Source organism: Schistocerca serialis, chromosome 2 (assembly GCF_023864345.2).
Source record: "Schistocerca serialis cubense isolate TAMUIC-IGC-003099 chromosome 2, iqSchSeri2.2, whole genome shotgun sequence".
Taxonomy (NCBI): domain Eukaryota; kingdom Metazoa; phylum Arthropoda; class Insecta; order Orthoptera; family Acrididae; genus Schistocerca; species Schistocerca serialis.
Window position 1 is genome coordinate 496,147,115 of NC_064639.1, and position 18,406 is coordinate 496,165,520.

The 18,406-nt window shown below is 42.4% G+C and overlaps 1 protein-coding gene across 1 annotated transcript in view; it reads right to left on the reverse strand.

Moving 5' to 3' along the window:
• The window catches only part of LOC126456137 (glutamate receptor ionotropic, kainate 2-like), a 219,972-nt gene that overhangs the window by 151,029 nt on the left and 50,537 nt on the right, over positions 1–18,406 (reverse strand). The window contains exon 4 of the mRNA XM_050091891.1: positions 8,369–8,556. Coding sequence (XP_049947848.1) covers positions 8,369–8,556 — 188 coding nt within the window. The remainder of the gene's footprint in view (positions 1–8,368; positions 8,557–18,406) is intronic.

Here is an 18,406-nt window from a genome sequence, read left to right on the forward strand (position 1 = left end):
TAACGATCTCAACGTCGGTTGCACTAGACTCCCTGTAAAGGAAACGTTATCGCTAACAGAAAATAGTGTATGGGTTCAGGCATAAGTTTATGTTAGAAAAAAATTAAAATCTCAGATTTTCATTGTTACAGTTTATTTTTACTCTAAGTATGATTTTATGACATAGTAATTAGTTGTAATAAGTACAGGATGGTAAAATATTGATATTGGGTGTTCACAACTGTGAAGCCAAATTGCTAACTATTCTAAGGTTTAATAGTAAGAGGGTTGATGACCATGTCTGGGAGTCGATAAAATACAACTAATTAAATACAGTTGGGGTCAAAGAAATCAGTTACGCTAAAATGCACAAAGAAAATACCCAAAACTAAATAGGATCTGTATATGGTACGTAAATATCACTTCAAATATAATTGCACAATTAAAACAGTTCAATACCTTCAGAGTATAAAGCACTCTGCAGTGGCTGATCAATCCTTTTCGCTAGATCGGATATATCACGTATTTCCCTTTCAATTAAGCTCGACAATCATGAATATGTTTAACTACAGGTCATGATTGGAAGTACGAAAAAAATAGGAGAGACGGAGATTACCGTAGTTCTGAGTGTCAGTTGAATATCACTTGCTGGCGTAACGCGAGCGCGCGTGTTTACCTTTCGTCGGCGGTGGCAGTGGCTGCTATTGGCGCGAGCTGTGAACCTGAGAATCAATCCTAAATCTCTCTCCGCTGTTAAACACCAGTCTGATACATTCCCTACATCTTCGGTGAAGCCGAGACTCCTAGTTGTTCCCTATCTAAGTTTATTGGCATGGTACATACTATTTGGCTGAAACGGTACATACGTCGTTGCCCTCAAATCACTCGCATGCCTTAACTGTCAGTAAGCGGTGCAATTCTCCATACTGGGATACTTTGCAGTTTAACTCCTTAAGAGTTAAGATGAGCCTGTGAACAACACATAATTACTCTCGCAATCGTCTCGGTGTGGCGTGACTCGCCTTGCTCAAACACTCGATGGTTTGATGCAAGAGAAGAGCGAATTTTTCTGTCTGCATTTTGCCTATATCAAAGCCGGTGGCCACGCTTTTTCTTTCTGGCCAATCAGGGCATTTGTACTTTGTACAGCTCCATCCACTAGAGTTTCTGTGACCTATCAAAGGCGTCGCTTCTTTCATAGGGCAGAGTTAAGCTTTTGCTACATAATACTGAGATAAACAGCTTTTTGCATGTGGGTTTTAAGACATTTGGGCCGGCCGCGGTGGTCGTGCGGTTCTAGGCGCTCCAGTCCGGAGCCGCGCTGCTGCTACGGTCGCAGGTTCGAATCCTGCCTCGGGCATGGATGTGTGTGATGTCCTTAGGTTAGTTAGGTTTAAGTAGTTCTAAGTTCTAGGGGACTGATGACCACAGCAGTTGTGTCCCATAGTGCTCAGAGCCATTTGAACCATTTTTTTAAAGACATTTATGGTGAGTCACCAATGTTTTGAGTTGGGTTTCTCCGGACGTTTATCTGTCATCTCCAGCCATGTACCTGCACAAAGGCTTTCTGGATGGTCTTTGCAAAATGCAAGAACAAGGGTAGCTTTGGCCAGCGGCGTGCACAGTGGCTATGGCGCCTCATTGTGTACACTGGATGTCCCACTGTGAAGGTTTCAGCCAAACAGTGGACAGGCATTGCTGTTGCAAAATTCTCCTTTCCTCAGAACTGCGCCTCTTAGCTTGGGTCTGGAAAATTACTTGCTTGCAGTTCCTAGTGTGAGTGTTAGTGGTTTATATTCACGAGATGTTGGCTTGTCTATTCAATTTTCATATCAAAAAAATTCGTACATTTTCATGTAACTATGTCTTTGACATATCAATTTAACTGGAATTGTTTCAGGAATTCAGCGGAAGGTGTGTTATTTGTCAGACACCTTACAACGTCACAAGCAGAAGGTTAAGTGATGGGAAAAGTATATGAGAATACTGAAAGTGAAATTCAGCACATAAAGAGAGATGAAAATTTAATAATCATGAGTGACTCGAACATCGTAGTGAGGCGTAGTGAGGAACGAAGCTGAAGTTGGTTTTAAAAGCGAATATTGGCTCCATAGTAGGAATGTAAAAGGATAATGACTAATTGAGTTTTGTGTTAAATTTCACTTAGTAACAGTTAATAGAGAAGGAGGAGGTACATTTGGAAAAGGCTTAGAGACATGAGAAGATCCCTGCTGGATTACATCATGGTCAGATAGTGGTTCCGAAATCAGGTATTGGATTTCAGTGGATACCCAGGAGCAGATACAGACCAAGATCACGATTCAGTAATGATGAGGATTAGATTGAAGTTTACGAGAATGATCATGAATAATCAATGAGGGAATGAGTTGGATACTGAAGTACTAAGGAAGTGTGTTTAACGCTCTCTAAGGCTGTAGATACTGCGATAATAAATACCACAATAGCCAATTCAATTGAATACCAATGGAAATCTCCAAAAATGGCAACCACAGAAGATAGATCGAGAAATATAAGTACAGGGAAGGTAACTGCGAAGAAACCCAGGGTAACAGATACTTCAAATGACTGACAAAAGATGGAACTACGAAACTTTTAAGTGAAAGCAAGAAATATAGCAATGTAGAACACTAACAATCGAAATGAATAGGAACCACAGGGAAACTAAAGCTAAATGGTTGCAGGAAAAATGCGAAAGAATCGAAAAGGAAATGGTCGTCAGAAGAACTGTTCCAGCATATACAAAAGTCAAAGTAATTTTTGATGAAGTTAAAAACATAGGCTTGAACATCGAGTTTACCATACGGATTTTACTGTTAAATACAGAAGAAAGAGTAGTTTGGTGGAAACAGAACACTGAAGGCTTCTACGAGAGGGAGGAACCATGAAATAACGTGATAGAAGAAGAAATCGGAACCAGTGTGGAGGACTGGGGAGCCAGTGTTTGTGTCAGAGTTTAACGGAGCTCTGGAAGAGTAGCGATCAGATAAGTTGGTGGGAATAGATAAAACTCCTCTGGAATTTCTAAAATCAGTGAGGTAAGTGGTAACCAAACAATTATTCAAAGTGGTTTAAACAATCTATGAGTTGGAGATGTACCAGCAGACTTCCAGACCCCTATCAGCCACACCATGCCATGCCATGTGAGAGAACTATCACGAAATCTGCTTAACAGATCATGAATCAAAGTTGCTGACAAAAATGTGCAAAAGAACGAAAAAAGACTTAGAGTCTCATAGGTGATACCAGTTTGGTTTTAGGAAAGGTAAAGGCACCACAGAGGAAGTTCTGACGTCGCACTTGATTATGGAAGCAAGACTGAATAAATCGAGATACGATCACAGGAATTATCCATCTATAATGTTACAACATGTTCGACATTCTCCGGAAATGGGGATAAACTATACGAAAAGAAGGGTAACATAGATTACTTACAAAAACCAAGAGGGTAAAGGAAGAATGGAAGACCGTGAACGAAGTGCTCTCATTAAAAAGTGGTGTAAGACAGGGATGTAGTCTTTAGCCCCTACTGTTCAATCTGTACGTCGAAGAAGAGATGATGGAAACAACAGAAAGATTCAGAAGTTGAATTAAAATTCAGGGTGAAATAATACGATGATAATACTCGCTGATGACTCTCCTATCCTCAGTGAAAGTGAGGGATAATTGCAGGATGTGTCTAATGAGTAAATACTATGGATTGAGTGTAAGCTGAACGAAGACGACAGTTATGAGGAGTAACAGAAATGAAATTAGCGATAAACCTGACATCAAAATTTGGGACCACGAAGTAAACAAAGTAGGAAACTTGCTATCTTGGAAATAGTGTTGCAGCACAATAAAAAAAAAAAACATTGTGTGGCTAGGGCCTCCCGGAGGGTAGACCGTTCGCCTGGTGCAAGTCTTTCGATTTGACGCCACGTCGGCGATTTGCGAGTCGATAGGGATGAAATGATGATGATTAGGACAACACAACACCCAGTCCCTGAGCGGGGAAAATCTCCGACCGGGCCGGGAATCGAACCCGGGCCCTTAGGACTGACAGTCCATCGCGCTGACCTCTCTTTTTTTCAAAAAAAAATCTCATTTTGATCGCTTTTTGTTCGTTGCATCTGCTCGGAACGGACGTCGTAAGACACCCGTTTCAGTTCGTTGTTGATCGATAAACTCAGTTTTTTTATTACAGATGGCAGCTAACCCTCTGACCGAACACGCTGAGCTACTGTGCCGACACAAAGAGATAAAAATTTCTGTAGAATACGAGGTGCATTCAAGTTCTAAGGCCTCCGATTTTTTTCTCCGGACTGGAAAGAGATAGAAACATGTGCATTGTTTTAAAATGAGGCCTCGTTCATTGTCAATACGTCCCAGAGATGGCAGCACCATACGGCAGATGGAATTTTACCGCCAGCGGCGAGAATGAGAACTGTTTTAAATACTTAAAATGGCGACGTTTTCCTTACTTGAACAGCGTGAAATCATTCGTTTTCTGAATTTGCATGGTGTGAAACCAATTGAAATTCATCGACAGTTGAAGGAGACATGTGGTGATGGAGTTATGGATGTGTCGAAAGTGCGTTCGTGGGTGTGACAGTTTAATGAAGGCAGAACATCCTGTGACAACAAACCGAAACAATCTCGGGCTCGCACAAGCCAGTCTGACGACATGATTGAGAAAGCGGAGAGAACTGTTTTGGGGGATCGCCGAATGACTGTTGAACAGATCGCCTCCAGAGTTGGCATTTCTGTGGGTTCTGTGCACACAATCCTGCATGACGACCTGAAAATGCGAAAAGTGTCATCCAGGTCGGTGCCACAAATGCTGACGGACGACCACATGGCTGCCCATGTGGCATGTTGCCAATCAATGTTGACGCACAACGACAGCATGAATGGGACTTTCTTTTCGTCAGTTGTGACAATGGATGAGACGTGGATGCCATTTTTCAATCCAGAAACAAAGCGCCAGTCAGCTCAATGGAAGCACACAGATTCACCGCCACCAAAAAAATTTCGGGTAACCGCCAGTGCTGAAAAAATCATGGTGTCCATGTTCTGGGACAGTGAGGGCGTAATCCTTACCCATTGCGTTCCAAAGGGCACTACGGTAACAGGTGCATCCTACGAAAATGTTTTGAAGAACAAATTCCTTTCTGCGCCACAACAAAAACGTCCGGGAAGAGCTGCGCGTGTGCTGTTTCACCAAGACAACGCACCTGCACATCCAGCTAACGTTACGCAACATTTTCTTCGTCATAACAGCTTTGAAGTGATTCCTCATGCTCCCTACTCACCTGACCTGGCTCCTACTGACTTTTGGCTTTTTCCAACAATGAAAGACACTCTCCGTGGCGGCACATTCAGCAGCCGTGCTGCTGTTGCCTCAGCGATTTGCCAGTGGTCAAAACAGACTCCTAAAGAAGCCTTCGCCGCTGCCATGGAATCATGGCGTCAGCGTTGTGAAAAATGTGTACGTCTGCAGGGCGATTACGTCGAGAAGTAGCGCCAGTTTCATCGAATTCGGGTGAGTAGTTAATTAGAAAAAAAATCGGAGGCCTTAGAACTTGAATGCACCTCGTACTTGCCCATAAAAGGCAAAGATCTAGAGTGCTAGTCTCGGTTGGCACTCATTTTTTTCTGCGAAGAAGATTGGTATTTAGTTTCCTATTGAAGTAACGCATGTAAAAACATTAATCGATTCTCGCTGTTACCAACATTTTTATTTTGATTTCACTTCATTCATTAATTGTTAATTATAGAACTTAAGTATATTTATACAGTTTAATTAAGATGTGTAAACTTAATATATTCAATGTAGTTTCGATTACTACAATTGTAAGTGCAAAGGCTAGATGCCATTACATTACAGATTAAAGTGCTAAAATTTTGCCTAAGCCGCACTGCATCGAAGTAAGAACATAAAATGTAGACTAGCACAAACACAGAGAGCATTCCTGCCCAAAACCATTCTGTTATTATCAAACAATGGACTTAATATAGGCAAGAAATTTTTCAGGACGTACGTTTGGAATACAGGATTGTGTGATTGTGTATCATGTAATGTGGGAAAACCGGAAAAGAAGAGATTCGAAGCACAAGAGAAATGGTGCTGCAGAAGAATGTTAAATATTAGTTGGACAGATGCGTGAAGGTTAAACACCAAAACTGTACTATGGCTATTCATTATTTCAAGAAAGCACTTTGATATGCCTCTTGCTGGTGGAGGCGCAATGAGAACATTGTCCGCGTCAACAGTGCAAAACAAGTTTATTAAAAATCGCATAAACAAAGGCTTCTTCTCAGAGCAAGTTAATTACAAGAACTGTTTTTAGTGGTGCGTGGTAATCACTCACTTTACAGTAACCGACAAAGGAACTATGTGGAAAATGCTGAGAAGAAGAAGGATCAGTATGACAGGATACGTGTTAAGAAATCAGGGAATACCTCCATAGTACAAGAGAAATCAGTAAAGAATAAAACTATAGGGGAAGACAGACGTTTGAACACATCCAACAAATAATAACCGAAGAAGTTGGGTGCAGGTGTGACTTTGACAGGAAGAGACTGGCGCGGAAAAGGAATTCGTGGCAGGCCACATCAACCTAATCAAAAGACTGATGACTCAAAAACAAAAACCTTAAGGATATTGAGTACGGGATATAGTTTAACAAAATGTAGCAAATTAGTGATCATACATCAAACATTTATGATAAGTAGTGTCACAAGCTTCATAAGAAAGCTCGATATTCTTCTAACTGATCTTAATACACTACTGGCCATTAAAATTGCTACACGAAGAAGAAATGCAGATGATAAATGGGTATTCATTGGACAAATATATTATACTAGAACCGACATCTGATTACATTTTCACGCAATTTGGGTACATAGATCCAGAGAAATCAGTACCAATAACAACCACCTCTGGCCGTAATAACGGCCTTGATACGCCTGGGCATTCAGTCAAACAGAGCTTGGATGGCGTGTACAGGTACAGCTGCCCATGCAGTTTCAACACGATACCACAGTTCATCAGGAATAGTGACTGGTGTATTGTGACGAGCCAGTTGCTCGGCCACCACTGACCAGACGTTTTCAATTGGTGAGAGATCTGGAGAATGTTCTGGCCAGGGCAGCAGTCGAAGATTTTCTGTATCCAGAAAGGCCCGTACAGGACTTGCAACATGCGGCCGTCCATTATCCTGCTGACATGTAGGGTTTCGCAAGGATCGAATGAAGGGTAGAGCCACGGGTCGTAACAAATCTGAAATGTAACGTCCACTGTTCAAAGTGCCGTCAATGCGAACAAGACGTGACCGAGACGTGTAACCAATGGCACCCCGTACCATCATGCCGGGTGATACGCCAGTATGGCGATGACGAATACACGCTTCCAATGTGCGTTCACCGCGATGGCGCCAAACATGGATGCGACATCATGATGCTGTAAACAGAACTTGGATTCATCCGAAAAAATGATGTTTTGCCATTCGTGCCCCCAGGTTTTCGTTAAGTCCACCATCGCAGGCGCTCCTGTCTGTGATGCAGCGTCAAGGGTAACTGCAGCCATGGTCTCCGAGCTGATAGTCCATGCTGCTGCAAACGTCGTCGAACTGTTCGTGAAGATGGTTGTTGTCTTGCAAACGTCCCCATCTGTTGACTCAGGGAACGAGACGTGGCTGCACGATCCGTTACAGCCATGCGGATAAGATGCCTGTCATCTCGACTGCTAGTGATAAGAGGCCGTTGGGGTCCAGCACGGCGTTCCGTATTACCCTCCTGAAGCCACCGATTCCATATTCTGCTAACAGCCATTGGATCTCGACCAACGCGAGCAGCAATGTAGCGATACGATAAACCGCAATCGCGATAGGCTACAATCCGACCTTTATCAAAGTCGGAAACGAGATGGTACACATTTCTCCTCCTAACACGAGGCATCACAACAATGGTTCACCAGACAACGCCGGTAAACTGCTGTTTGTGTATGAGAAATCGGTTGGAAACTTTCCTCATGTCAGCACGTTGTAGGTGTCGCCACCGGCGCCGACCTTGTGTGAACGATGTTGAGCGCCCATACGCCCCCCCCCCCTTGTGTGAATGCTCTGAAAAGCTAATCATTTGCATATCACATGATCTACTTCCTGTCGGTTAAATTTCGCGTCTGTAGCACGTCATCTTCGTGGTGTAGCAATTTTAATGGCCAGTAGTGTACGTTCGATAACTCAGCAGGAAGGCACAATATAAGTGGTCATTTGCCACAGTGACCACGTCCAGTTAACAGTCATCTGAAGGGGTGACATGTTTAACGTTAGCGCACAGTCGCGGACCTTAGCGAGCGGCACAGAAGGGCCAGAGCTGTGGCGCTGACCTGGGCGATGAACTTGGCGTCGGGGTGGAGGTTGAACTGGTAGGCGCGCCTCAGCGGTGGCCGCGGGTCCCAGTTGGTGACGACCTGCGGGATCTCCAGCCGGTCGCACACGGAGCGCACGATGTCCGTGGAGGCGGTCTGCCGCGGGCCGATGATGCCGGCCACGCCCTCAGACGTCAGGTTGCACACTGCAACAGCAGCAGCGCACAAAGCTAAACCAATCCAGTGAGAATCATATTACACTTAGAATATAGGGACTGAGAAAAAAAAGGTACTAAAATTTGGCGAGAACGTTCCTCACTTTCAGAAAAGAAAATCTACGTTTCGCTTCCAAAAGAGGTATCCGATTTCAAAAAAGTGAACGCAGGATGAAAGGAAATAGAAACTTTGCGTGAATATTAAGTTATACGTCGAAATGAAAAGCTCGCCTTTGCAACTGTTGTAGGTTGCCAGTACATGTAGTTGCTAGTAGCGGTCTCCCTGGTGAATCTACCTCACTCATTCGCTCTTCCCTTCGCCAATGTGCATCAAATCGTGTGACGATCACAGCGGTGAAACGCGTTCTTCAGTCTCTGTTTCAATGGGCGATATTCAGTCATCGAGACTACGGCGCTGCTTCTCCTACAGTACAAAGCGTTTGACGATGGCACCGGCAGTTTCTAGACACCGGTCCTTTATGTAACGGGAAAACCACAGCTGACACCGGTACGCCCGTCTGCGTTAAGAATCTGCATGCAGTCCACAGATGTCTTCACGTTGTGTCAGCCACACGTTAGCGATTCCTCATGTGTGTGTGTCTGACGTGTTTTGTGGTGATGTCTCTGTCTGAAAACGTACAGCATTCAGCTGCTACAATCCAGTCATGATGGTAATAAACGAAAAACTGTAGAGCTTTGTACATGGTCGTGCTGGAAAGTACTGCTTCCGAATTTTTTATGTGAAAACTCTTAAAGCTCTTTAAATAAAACTAATGTTATTACCATTCCACATCTCCATTCTTCAGGTCTACATATTTATCTTTCAACATAACCACCCTGGCGACGAACACATTTCTCCCAATGAGATACCATTTTGCTGATGCAGTCGCTATAGAATCACCTCTGCTTAAACCGCTTCACAACCATCAAACTCAGTCCTAGGAGGTGTTCTTTTTCAGTTTTGGAAACACATGAAAATCTGATGGGAGGAGGGGTTCAGGGTTTAACTTCCCGTCGCCGTCGAGGTTATTAGAGACAGAGCTCAATCTCGTGTTAGGGAAGGACGGGCAAGGAAATCTGCTGATCCCTTTCAAAGCCAAACATCCAGACATTTAGCTCAAGCGATTTAGAAAATCACGGAAAACCAAAACCTGGATGTCCGGACGCGGGTTTGAACCGTCGTCCTCCCGAATGCGAGGAAAATCGGCTGAGACCAAGGATGAGGATGATCGATGACAGTCAACCCAAGCCGCCGGATTGATGCAGATGTCTCAGCGCTCGTGTGTGGTCTTGTGGTCTGGCATTGTCACGCTGAAGGAGAGGGTGCTCCATGTGTGAACGAACTCTTCGAATTCGAAACTCGGTTATAGCACGCTGTTGTTTACGACCCATCTTAGTTACATTACATACCGCCATGTTACACGTAACATTTCGGTGCCGTCTAGCGGCAAAGAGCTGCAATTATGTCGGCGCGAAGAAAGAAGTTATAGAAAGCAGACTACGTTCTTTTTATTTAAAAAGCTTTAAGATTTTTCACATAAAAAATTAGGAAAGATTACGTTTCAGCACGTTCTCGTATATTCATTCTAGACCTGGAGACAGAAGATAAGAATTTGCTGTTCAGCTATGTTGCTAATTTCCATTTAAAAGAAAAAGAAATAGATCACAATGCAAGACTACGTCCCGCCGGTGGTTCGAGCCCTCCCTCGGGTATGGGTGTGTGTGTTGTTCTTAGCAAAAGTTAGTTTAAGTTGTGTGTAAGTCTAGGGACCGATGTCCTAAGCAGTTTGGTCCCTTAGAAATTCACACACATTTGAACATTTGACTACGGGGAACACAGCAGCCACATACCATAGTCGACCACAAGGGAGATGCTCCGAAAGTTCTGTTGTTTTTATGGCCAGCGCTTTTCTCACGAATAAGACCGTAAGGCGTAGCTGCGTGTGTTCCATAATTGCTATAAAATGTTGAAAATTTCATTTTTCAACAGGATAGGGCAACGTCGCGTTGGTCCCTGCATGTAAGACCATTTCTTAACAAGCTTCTGAACTTTAAAGTGTTTATTCGACTCCAGAAACTGTCGTCAAGCAGCGATAATTAAAAAAATAAGTTTTTAAAAGGTAACATAACTAGTTTCGACGCACTGAGTCGTCACTATCAAATGAAATCACATACCTGGAAAACTGCATTAATAATTGCTGTATCGACACTAGCGTCCCTAGTGGCGAGAAAGCAGCCAAAAGATTATCGTTTGTGTTTAATTATTTTTCTACCTAACAAACAAAATAGTTATTACATTTTTGCGCTCCAAGCACTAGTAAATTATCGATAGACATGAATGATGTGAAGTAAATGTAAAAACAGCCGAATCTCACTGATTCAGTGCCATAAGCTACGATTCACGAAGAAATACTTTCGAATATGTGTATAACTGCAGCTTATACAGCTGAAATCAAGAGAATATAAAAACATATTTCATGCATGAGGAAAATGTATTTCTGTTGCTGTCTGTTGTTATTATGTTAGGCACTTTCCTTGACACGTAACCATTTCGTATTGAGTCTAACGATTCGCATATTCTTGCATTCTACTCGACTTTCCAACGCACGAATATTTTTGTAAATTTAACAGCTTTTGGATCAATAGCGAATGTGTTGAAGATCTTTGCTGTTTGTGACTCAGATGTAGCAACAACACTGGAATCGGTTTCTTCTGCGCTGGGAAAGAGAGTGATTAATTTCGACGTTTTATTGTCACATCTGCGAGATTTTCCCTAACGCTACAGCTGTGGTGACTTACTTGGCACGTGAAATAAAGTAGATATTGCGTTCAATACAAGTTTTCTACGTTCCATGTTCACTCATTTGACTGGAAGTCCAGTGAAGAAAACTTAACGTTGTTGAGCAGCTATATGACGTCTTTCTGCAAAAGGTCAGGTCTCCTGCTGTTTTCTAACCATTTTTGTTCTTAAAAGAAAACGAGACTCTTCATTAAATATCTGTAGGTTATAAGAGAATCGTAAACAATTTTTTCTGCAATGTACCGTTCCACACTTCCTAGGGTACTTCAGAAACTTAAGAAAGGCAAATGTGGTGCCATTTTATAGTTATTGTCGACTTTTATGTTATTACAGTCGCTTCCCATTGCAAAAACTATGTTGTAATTCAATATAGATGACAGTATTCGCATTCATCCGATATCGTTTTCAGAAGTGTATCTTACTAGCCGCTTGGAGCGCTGCAGTCGCATATTATAACAAAAATGAGAGGCTCTGTCACTGCTGTTTGTGTTAGGCTGTGAAGATGTGCACCTTCACCCACACCAAGAGCGGCACAAAAGGCTCTGTAATGCGGACATACGCCGAACGCGACTGCCCCGCGCCGCTGCGAATTGGTTACTCTGTATACACGGCGAGAAACGCCACGCAGCTGCGGAACACGCTAGCTCAGTAGTGGTGTCCGAGTCTTCCTGCACTGTCCGAGCCGTATTGATACTCTCGCAACATTCTGGTCCCTGGCGGCACCCTATTTGAAATTTTCGAAGTGACTGTAGTTGAACAAAACACAAGAGTAAATCAGGTATGATGTATTCATAGAAACTGCAGTACAACGAAGAAAGCACACAAAAAATGTATAGGGCGTTTTTAAAAAGATGTCTCATTTTCTTACACTGCTGGTAACAACTATGGGTCATTCCATGCCAAGTGGTCTAAACCTTCCCACCATCATGTCTCCAATTTTCTTCAAATTTTATCTGTAGCACTAGTCAAGTGCTAAATTAAGTTTCTCAAGATTTCAAGCCTCTAGCTGCAATACTTGCTGATCTACACCCCCTTGTCTGAAGGGTAGTAAGTTCGCATGCGCGCGACATCAGACAAAATGCCATTTTTGGGGTCTCATAAAATTGAAACCAATTCATAAGAATGGTTAGTAAGATGAGACCCTGTACAGTTTTTTGTGCTGATTCAAACGAAATTAATTATAAGATTACTGATGCAAAATCCGGTCAAACAAGTCGACTCAAAGTGTACCCCTAATTCTGTCGTGACTTAATGCGACAAATTTTGACCAATATTCAGACTGCAATAATTTCCTTGCAGATAAAGATATGGACTTGAACTTTTTACCAAGTCTTATCTTTGTGCTGGACATAATACAGCTGGATTTCCAACTACCCAGGCTTTATAGTCGCCTTGCAAAATCTCTTCAAATTTGGCAGTGTCAGCGCAAATGGCTTTATTTACCAAAGTTCAAAGCCCATTACTACAAAATAGTCAGCCTGGATTTAATTGTGAATAGTATCATCTGAAAGAGAAACTCTTGCTCTACAAGATGGATATATTTTTCTTTTGCAACGCTTCCATTAAGTGCTTATTTACTCAGGTCAAAGTATCTTATATTTTGTGTGCGCAGTGCCCTGCGTTGGTCCATGATGGCTGAGCCATTACTGGTTATCACAATAAAACCAGCATCCCCATCGCCATAGGGGCCACGCCCGATAGCCATGCAGTAACAGCCACGGGTGGGTATCTTTACTGCAGGTTCCCAAGCCTGATTACAGGGTGTCTTTACCACAGGATCCCAAGCCTGATTGTGGGTTTCTTTATGCAGGTTCCCAAGCCTGTCTTCCTCAGTTACTTCATCATTCTGGAAGCATCGTTGATTTGCAAGAGAATGCTTTCAGGAAAACTGTATTGCCGACCAGATGATGTCACTGATGGAGCTGGAATAACACCAATGATAAGTTGTTCTGGAATCCAGCAAGTATCACGTCTTAAGGGCCAATAAAATGAACTTGCAGGACCATGAGGATGCATAAAGCTTATGAAAGCATCTTTCTGTTCGACTGAGATTTCAACGATGTTTCCAATCCACCATTTCTTTTCATAAATGCAAGCAACATACTGCCCAGGCTGAAGATCCATGACTTGAACTACTACTTCAGCAGCACTAATTTTGGCCAAAAAAGATGTCGCATCATTAGAAACTCTACTGACCTTAATTGTCGTCATATCAATGGGCAAAAAATGGTGGTTTTCTCTTGTGCCAGCTAGAGTGTGCCCTTGCAGGAATCTTTCTTCTTGAGAAGCTTTTTCTTCTTCAACTTCCTCTTTGCTGATGAAAAAGAATTTGATTCCATTGATATTATCATTGCAGAAGTTGAAAAGATCTTTGGGTGTTAGAATCTGGTTTTCATATGGACGTTGCAAACTTGCTCTTGCTGCCAACCGTTTTGTTGTGCCTCCAATGCCATCACAAGGCGACTTTCCATGGCTTGTTCCAAAGAAATTCCATTCTGCTGTTATTTCAAAATCTTCTTTGTGATAGCATAAGTTGAGAAAATTCTTGAAATTCTTATATTGTGCAGCTGAACCATCACTGAAGTAGTGGATGTGGCTTATTTTGGAAAATTGCATCTTCAGGTAATTGATTACTTTTCCAATGTAAACATGGACAGTAATCGTATCGTGTCGAAGGCAGTCACTAATAACACAAAGATTCACACATTGCACCTCTTCGTTTTCACAGTAGTAGACTACAAATGGATGAACTGTTGCTTGACTGTTTTCCCAGTGAAAGCCTTGCACTGCATCTTGAACAATAAATGAATAGTTTTCAGCAAAATCCATTAGTATTATGAATTCGCCTTCTTTCAAATCAGTTTTGAGAGCTTTCAGGTGCTGGCTTTGATGCTTGGCAATGTAGTGATGACAAGACAGGTTCCAAATTTTTGCTGCAATATCTTCAACATACTCTTCTGTTGAAAGCTGCTTTGTTTCTAAAGTATCCCTGTCGGTATGAATCCATTGTTTGTACTCAATCAGTTCTTCAGGGTCATTATCTTCAAAATATGTTGCAATAACTGCTTCTACACCTTCTGGACCAGGGCAGTTTTCACAACGATGAAGCATACAATCCTTGTTTTCCAAGCTGCAAACAGCTTTGCTAAGAATTTCCTTGTAGTCTTCATTGATTGATGCACCAGTGAGCATAAGCTTGACATTTTGGTGTATTGTACAGACACAAACTGAGTGCATTCCAGCAGAGCCAACTGTAACACACCATTTTGGTCTAAGCTCGCAAAACTTTGAGAAGCCAATTTCTGGTCCATTTTGCTTCTGATAAGACACGTACATTTCCTTCAAATTGCAAAGCAACAACCGCTTTTGCTTGTACACCTTTGTTCCTGAAATTCTCACAGGCACACAGTCTTTCTTCCCTGGACAAAGTCTGCTGAATTCGTCATCTTGAAAAAAGTCATGTACTTTCTGGACAACTTCATCTGAAAGCTTCCTTCCTTGCCGATTTGCTGGAAAAACTAGAACACCTTGCTCATTCTTCAGTTTTCTCGCTTGCTTTACCATTCTTTCTGATACATTAAATGCTGTTGTCGTATCTTTAATTGTCCAGCTTCTTGGAACCAAGGTCAATATTTGAACTTTTGTCCTACGATTTGACACTTTACATTTTTCTTTCAACTCTTCTATAAGATTATCAAGATCTGCACAATTATTGCATGGGCGACTTTTACTTGAACTTGGCTGTTCATCGTAATTGATTCCTACAGCAGCAGCAATTTGATTCCCAATTAAACTTTGTGCATCCAAGATCTTTCTTTTTGCATAGCTTTGCTTATCTCTTTTACTTAGTTGTCTTCTTTTCAATGGTGAAGCACCAATAAATGATAAACTTTTGTTGATGGCTGGTTCAGTTTCATCCGTTGTGAAATCTTGTTCAGATTGGGTTGATAGTGATGATGAATCTTCTAGCTTTTGGTTCAGTGCCGACATGCAGCGAGGGCAAAGCTTCTGACCAGGTTTTATATCAATCACTTCTTTTTTCTTTAACAGGCAAAGTTTGGCAGCTGTTTCATTATCAAGCAGTCTAAGTCCAGCTTTTACATTGTGATTCCTCTTCTTGAATGGATTGCAACATTTCTTTTGCATCGCTTGATATTCATGTAGGAAGAGGGCTTCATGGTGGAAGCAAATGATGGAATTTTCGTCAAGTTTGGCTTCTGAACGCGAAACAAGCAATTTCTGGTCACATTCTGTGAAATCACTAAACGCTTTGAATCCAGTCTTCTTAGCATAGAAGATAACATGGCACTTCGATGCAGCAGCATCTTTTCCAATTGAACAGGGGGCCAACGATTCTTCTTCTTCATTAACTTCTGACATCTCTCACTGGCCAATCACTGAATAAAACACGAATGAAATATCCAATTATATCAGTAATTCTAAGCGACTGTTAAGATTCAAATTCCTAGAAATGAAGAAAAATTAGTGCATCGCGCATACAAAATATAACAACTTTGATGTGAGTTAATGAGTACTTAATGGTCGCGTTGCAAAAAAAACAAATGTCAGTCTTGTAGAGCAAGAGTTTCTCTTTTAGGTGATACTATTCACAAGCAGATTCAGGCCAACTATTTTTTAGTAATTGGCTTGAAACTTTGGTAAATTTTACCGTTTGTGCTGACACTGCCTAATTTGAAGAGATACTGCAGGGCGACCATATGGCCTGGATCATTGCAAATCCGGCTGCATTATGTCTAGCACAAGCATGAAGCTTGGCCAAAAGTTCAAGTCCATATCTTCAACTGCAAGGAAATCATTGCAGTCTTAATATTGGTCAAAATTTGTCGCGTTGTGTCACGACAAATTTTGAAGTATACTTTGAGTCGAGTTATTTGACCGGGGTTTGCATGAGTAATGTTATACATAATTTCGTTGGAATCAGCAAAAAAACTGTACAGGGTCGCATCTTACTAACCATTCTTATGAATTAGTTTCGATTTTATTAGACTCCAAATATGACATTTTTTTTATGTTGCATGCACACGGACTAAGTACACTTCAGACAAGGGGGTCTAGATCAGCAGCTATTGCAGCTAGAGGCCTGAAATTGTGGGAAACTTACTTCAACACTTGACTAAAGCTACAGTTAAAATTTGACGAAAATTGGAGACCATGATGGTGGGAACTTTTTTCAGTTTTAGACCACTTGGTGTGGAATGACCCCTATGAAAAATTACCTTAAAAATTACATGTAGAGATAGGGGCCATTCTACTTGTGACGATAACTGCCTGTTCTCAGTGATACAAGCTGCCTTTCTGTTAACGTTCGCCGGCCGCGGTGGTCTCGCTGTTCTAGGCGCGCAGTCCGGAACCGCGCGACTGCTACGGTCGCAGGTTCGAATCCTGCCTCGGGCATGGATGTGTGTGATGTCCTTAAGTTAGTTAGGTTTAAGTAGTTCTAAGTTCTAGGGGACTGATGACCACAGCTGTTAAGTCCCATAGTGCTCAGAGCCATTTGAACCATTTTTTGTTAACGTTCACTGCTCATTTCCTATTTCATGATGATATATGCTGATGGGCACACGAAGTATGCGTCTTTAACGGTATTACGAAAAACTGTAAATGATAAATGTGCTTAAAAGAGCATTTTTCCAATCTCCTGTAAGAAAATAGCTTGTGGAGCAGTCAGTGCCGGTTGTTCGGTGGTAGTGACCAGAATTATAGAATTATAGACCCTGTGTGCGTCAAGGAGTAACGTCTGACAGTCCTTTTATTTGTCAAAAAACTGCCTTATTTTCCGTAGTTCCTCTTTATAGACAAAACATGTAGTCAAGCGGTTAATTAGTGAATAGTTCTATTTCTGAAGAGCGGTTCTAGAAGATGCGCGAAATATCCATCTACAACTGTCAGTCTGTTCATAGAACCCAAAACATTTCCTAACCATAAATTTTCCTATATGCGAAACAGGTGGAAATCGGGGAATACAAAATCTTATGAATATGATGCTTGTTTCTACACTCTATACTTCAAAATCTTCCTTTTTCCCATTCTGAAAGCACCTTTAACTGTGTTGAGGAAAGGAAGCTTTTTAATCTGCAATCGAACTCTTTTCTTCTCGCAGAAATTTTCAGTCAGGTGTTCATAAAAAGAATGTACGGCGTTCTTAGTTTCTGATTTGCCTATAACGTGAGTTCCATGTGCCTATGATCTCCGGTTGTCGAGTATTAATGTGTGTGCCCGCGCGGTTGGTCGTGTGGTCTAACGCACGGCTTTCCGGGCGGGAAGGAGCGCCGGTCCCACCCAGCGGATTTGTGTCGAGGTCCGGTGAGCCGGCCAGTCTGTGGATGGTTTTAGGCGGTTTTCCATCTGCCTCGGCAAATGCGGGCTGGTTCCCCTTATTCCGCCTCAGCTACACTATGTCGGCGATGGCTGCGCAAAAGAGTTCTCCACGTACGCGAACATAAGGGCTACACTCGTCTGATGCGAGACGTTCCCTGAGGGGTCCACCGGGGGCCGAAGCGCACAATAACCCTCGGTTCGGTGTAGGGCGGCGGAGGGATGAAGGAGACAGCGGTAGTCTTTGTGGGGTTGTGGCCCACTGCGGCTGCGGCGGGGACGGAGCCTCTCCGTCGTTTCTAGGTCCCCGGTTAACATAACAGAACATACGAAACATTAATGTGTGTACTTTCTCGTCGTCACCATCTGTGCCTGCAGTTCTGGGACATCCTCCGAGGGGATTATCTTCAAGATTAGAACTCCCTTATCCGAATGGGCATGAAGCTTTACTGTATGGTTAAATGATGATGGCGTCCTCTTGGGTAAAATATGCCGGAGGTAAAATAGTCCCCCATTCGGAAATCCGGGCGTGGACTACTCAGGAGGACGTCGTTATCAGGAGAAAGAAAACTGGCGTTTTACGGATCGGAGCGTGGAATGTCAGATCCCTTAATCGGGCAGGTACGTTAGAAAATTTAAAAAGTGAAATGGATAGGTTAAAGTTAGATATAGTGGGAATTAGTGAAGTTGGGTGGCAGGAGGAAC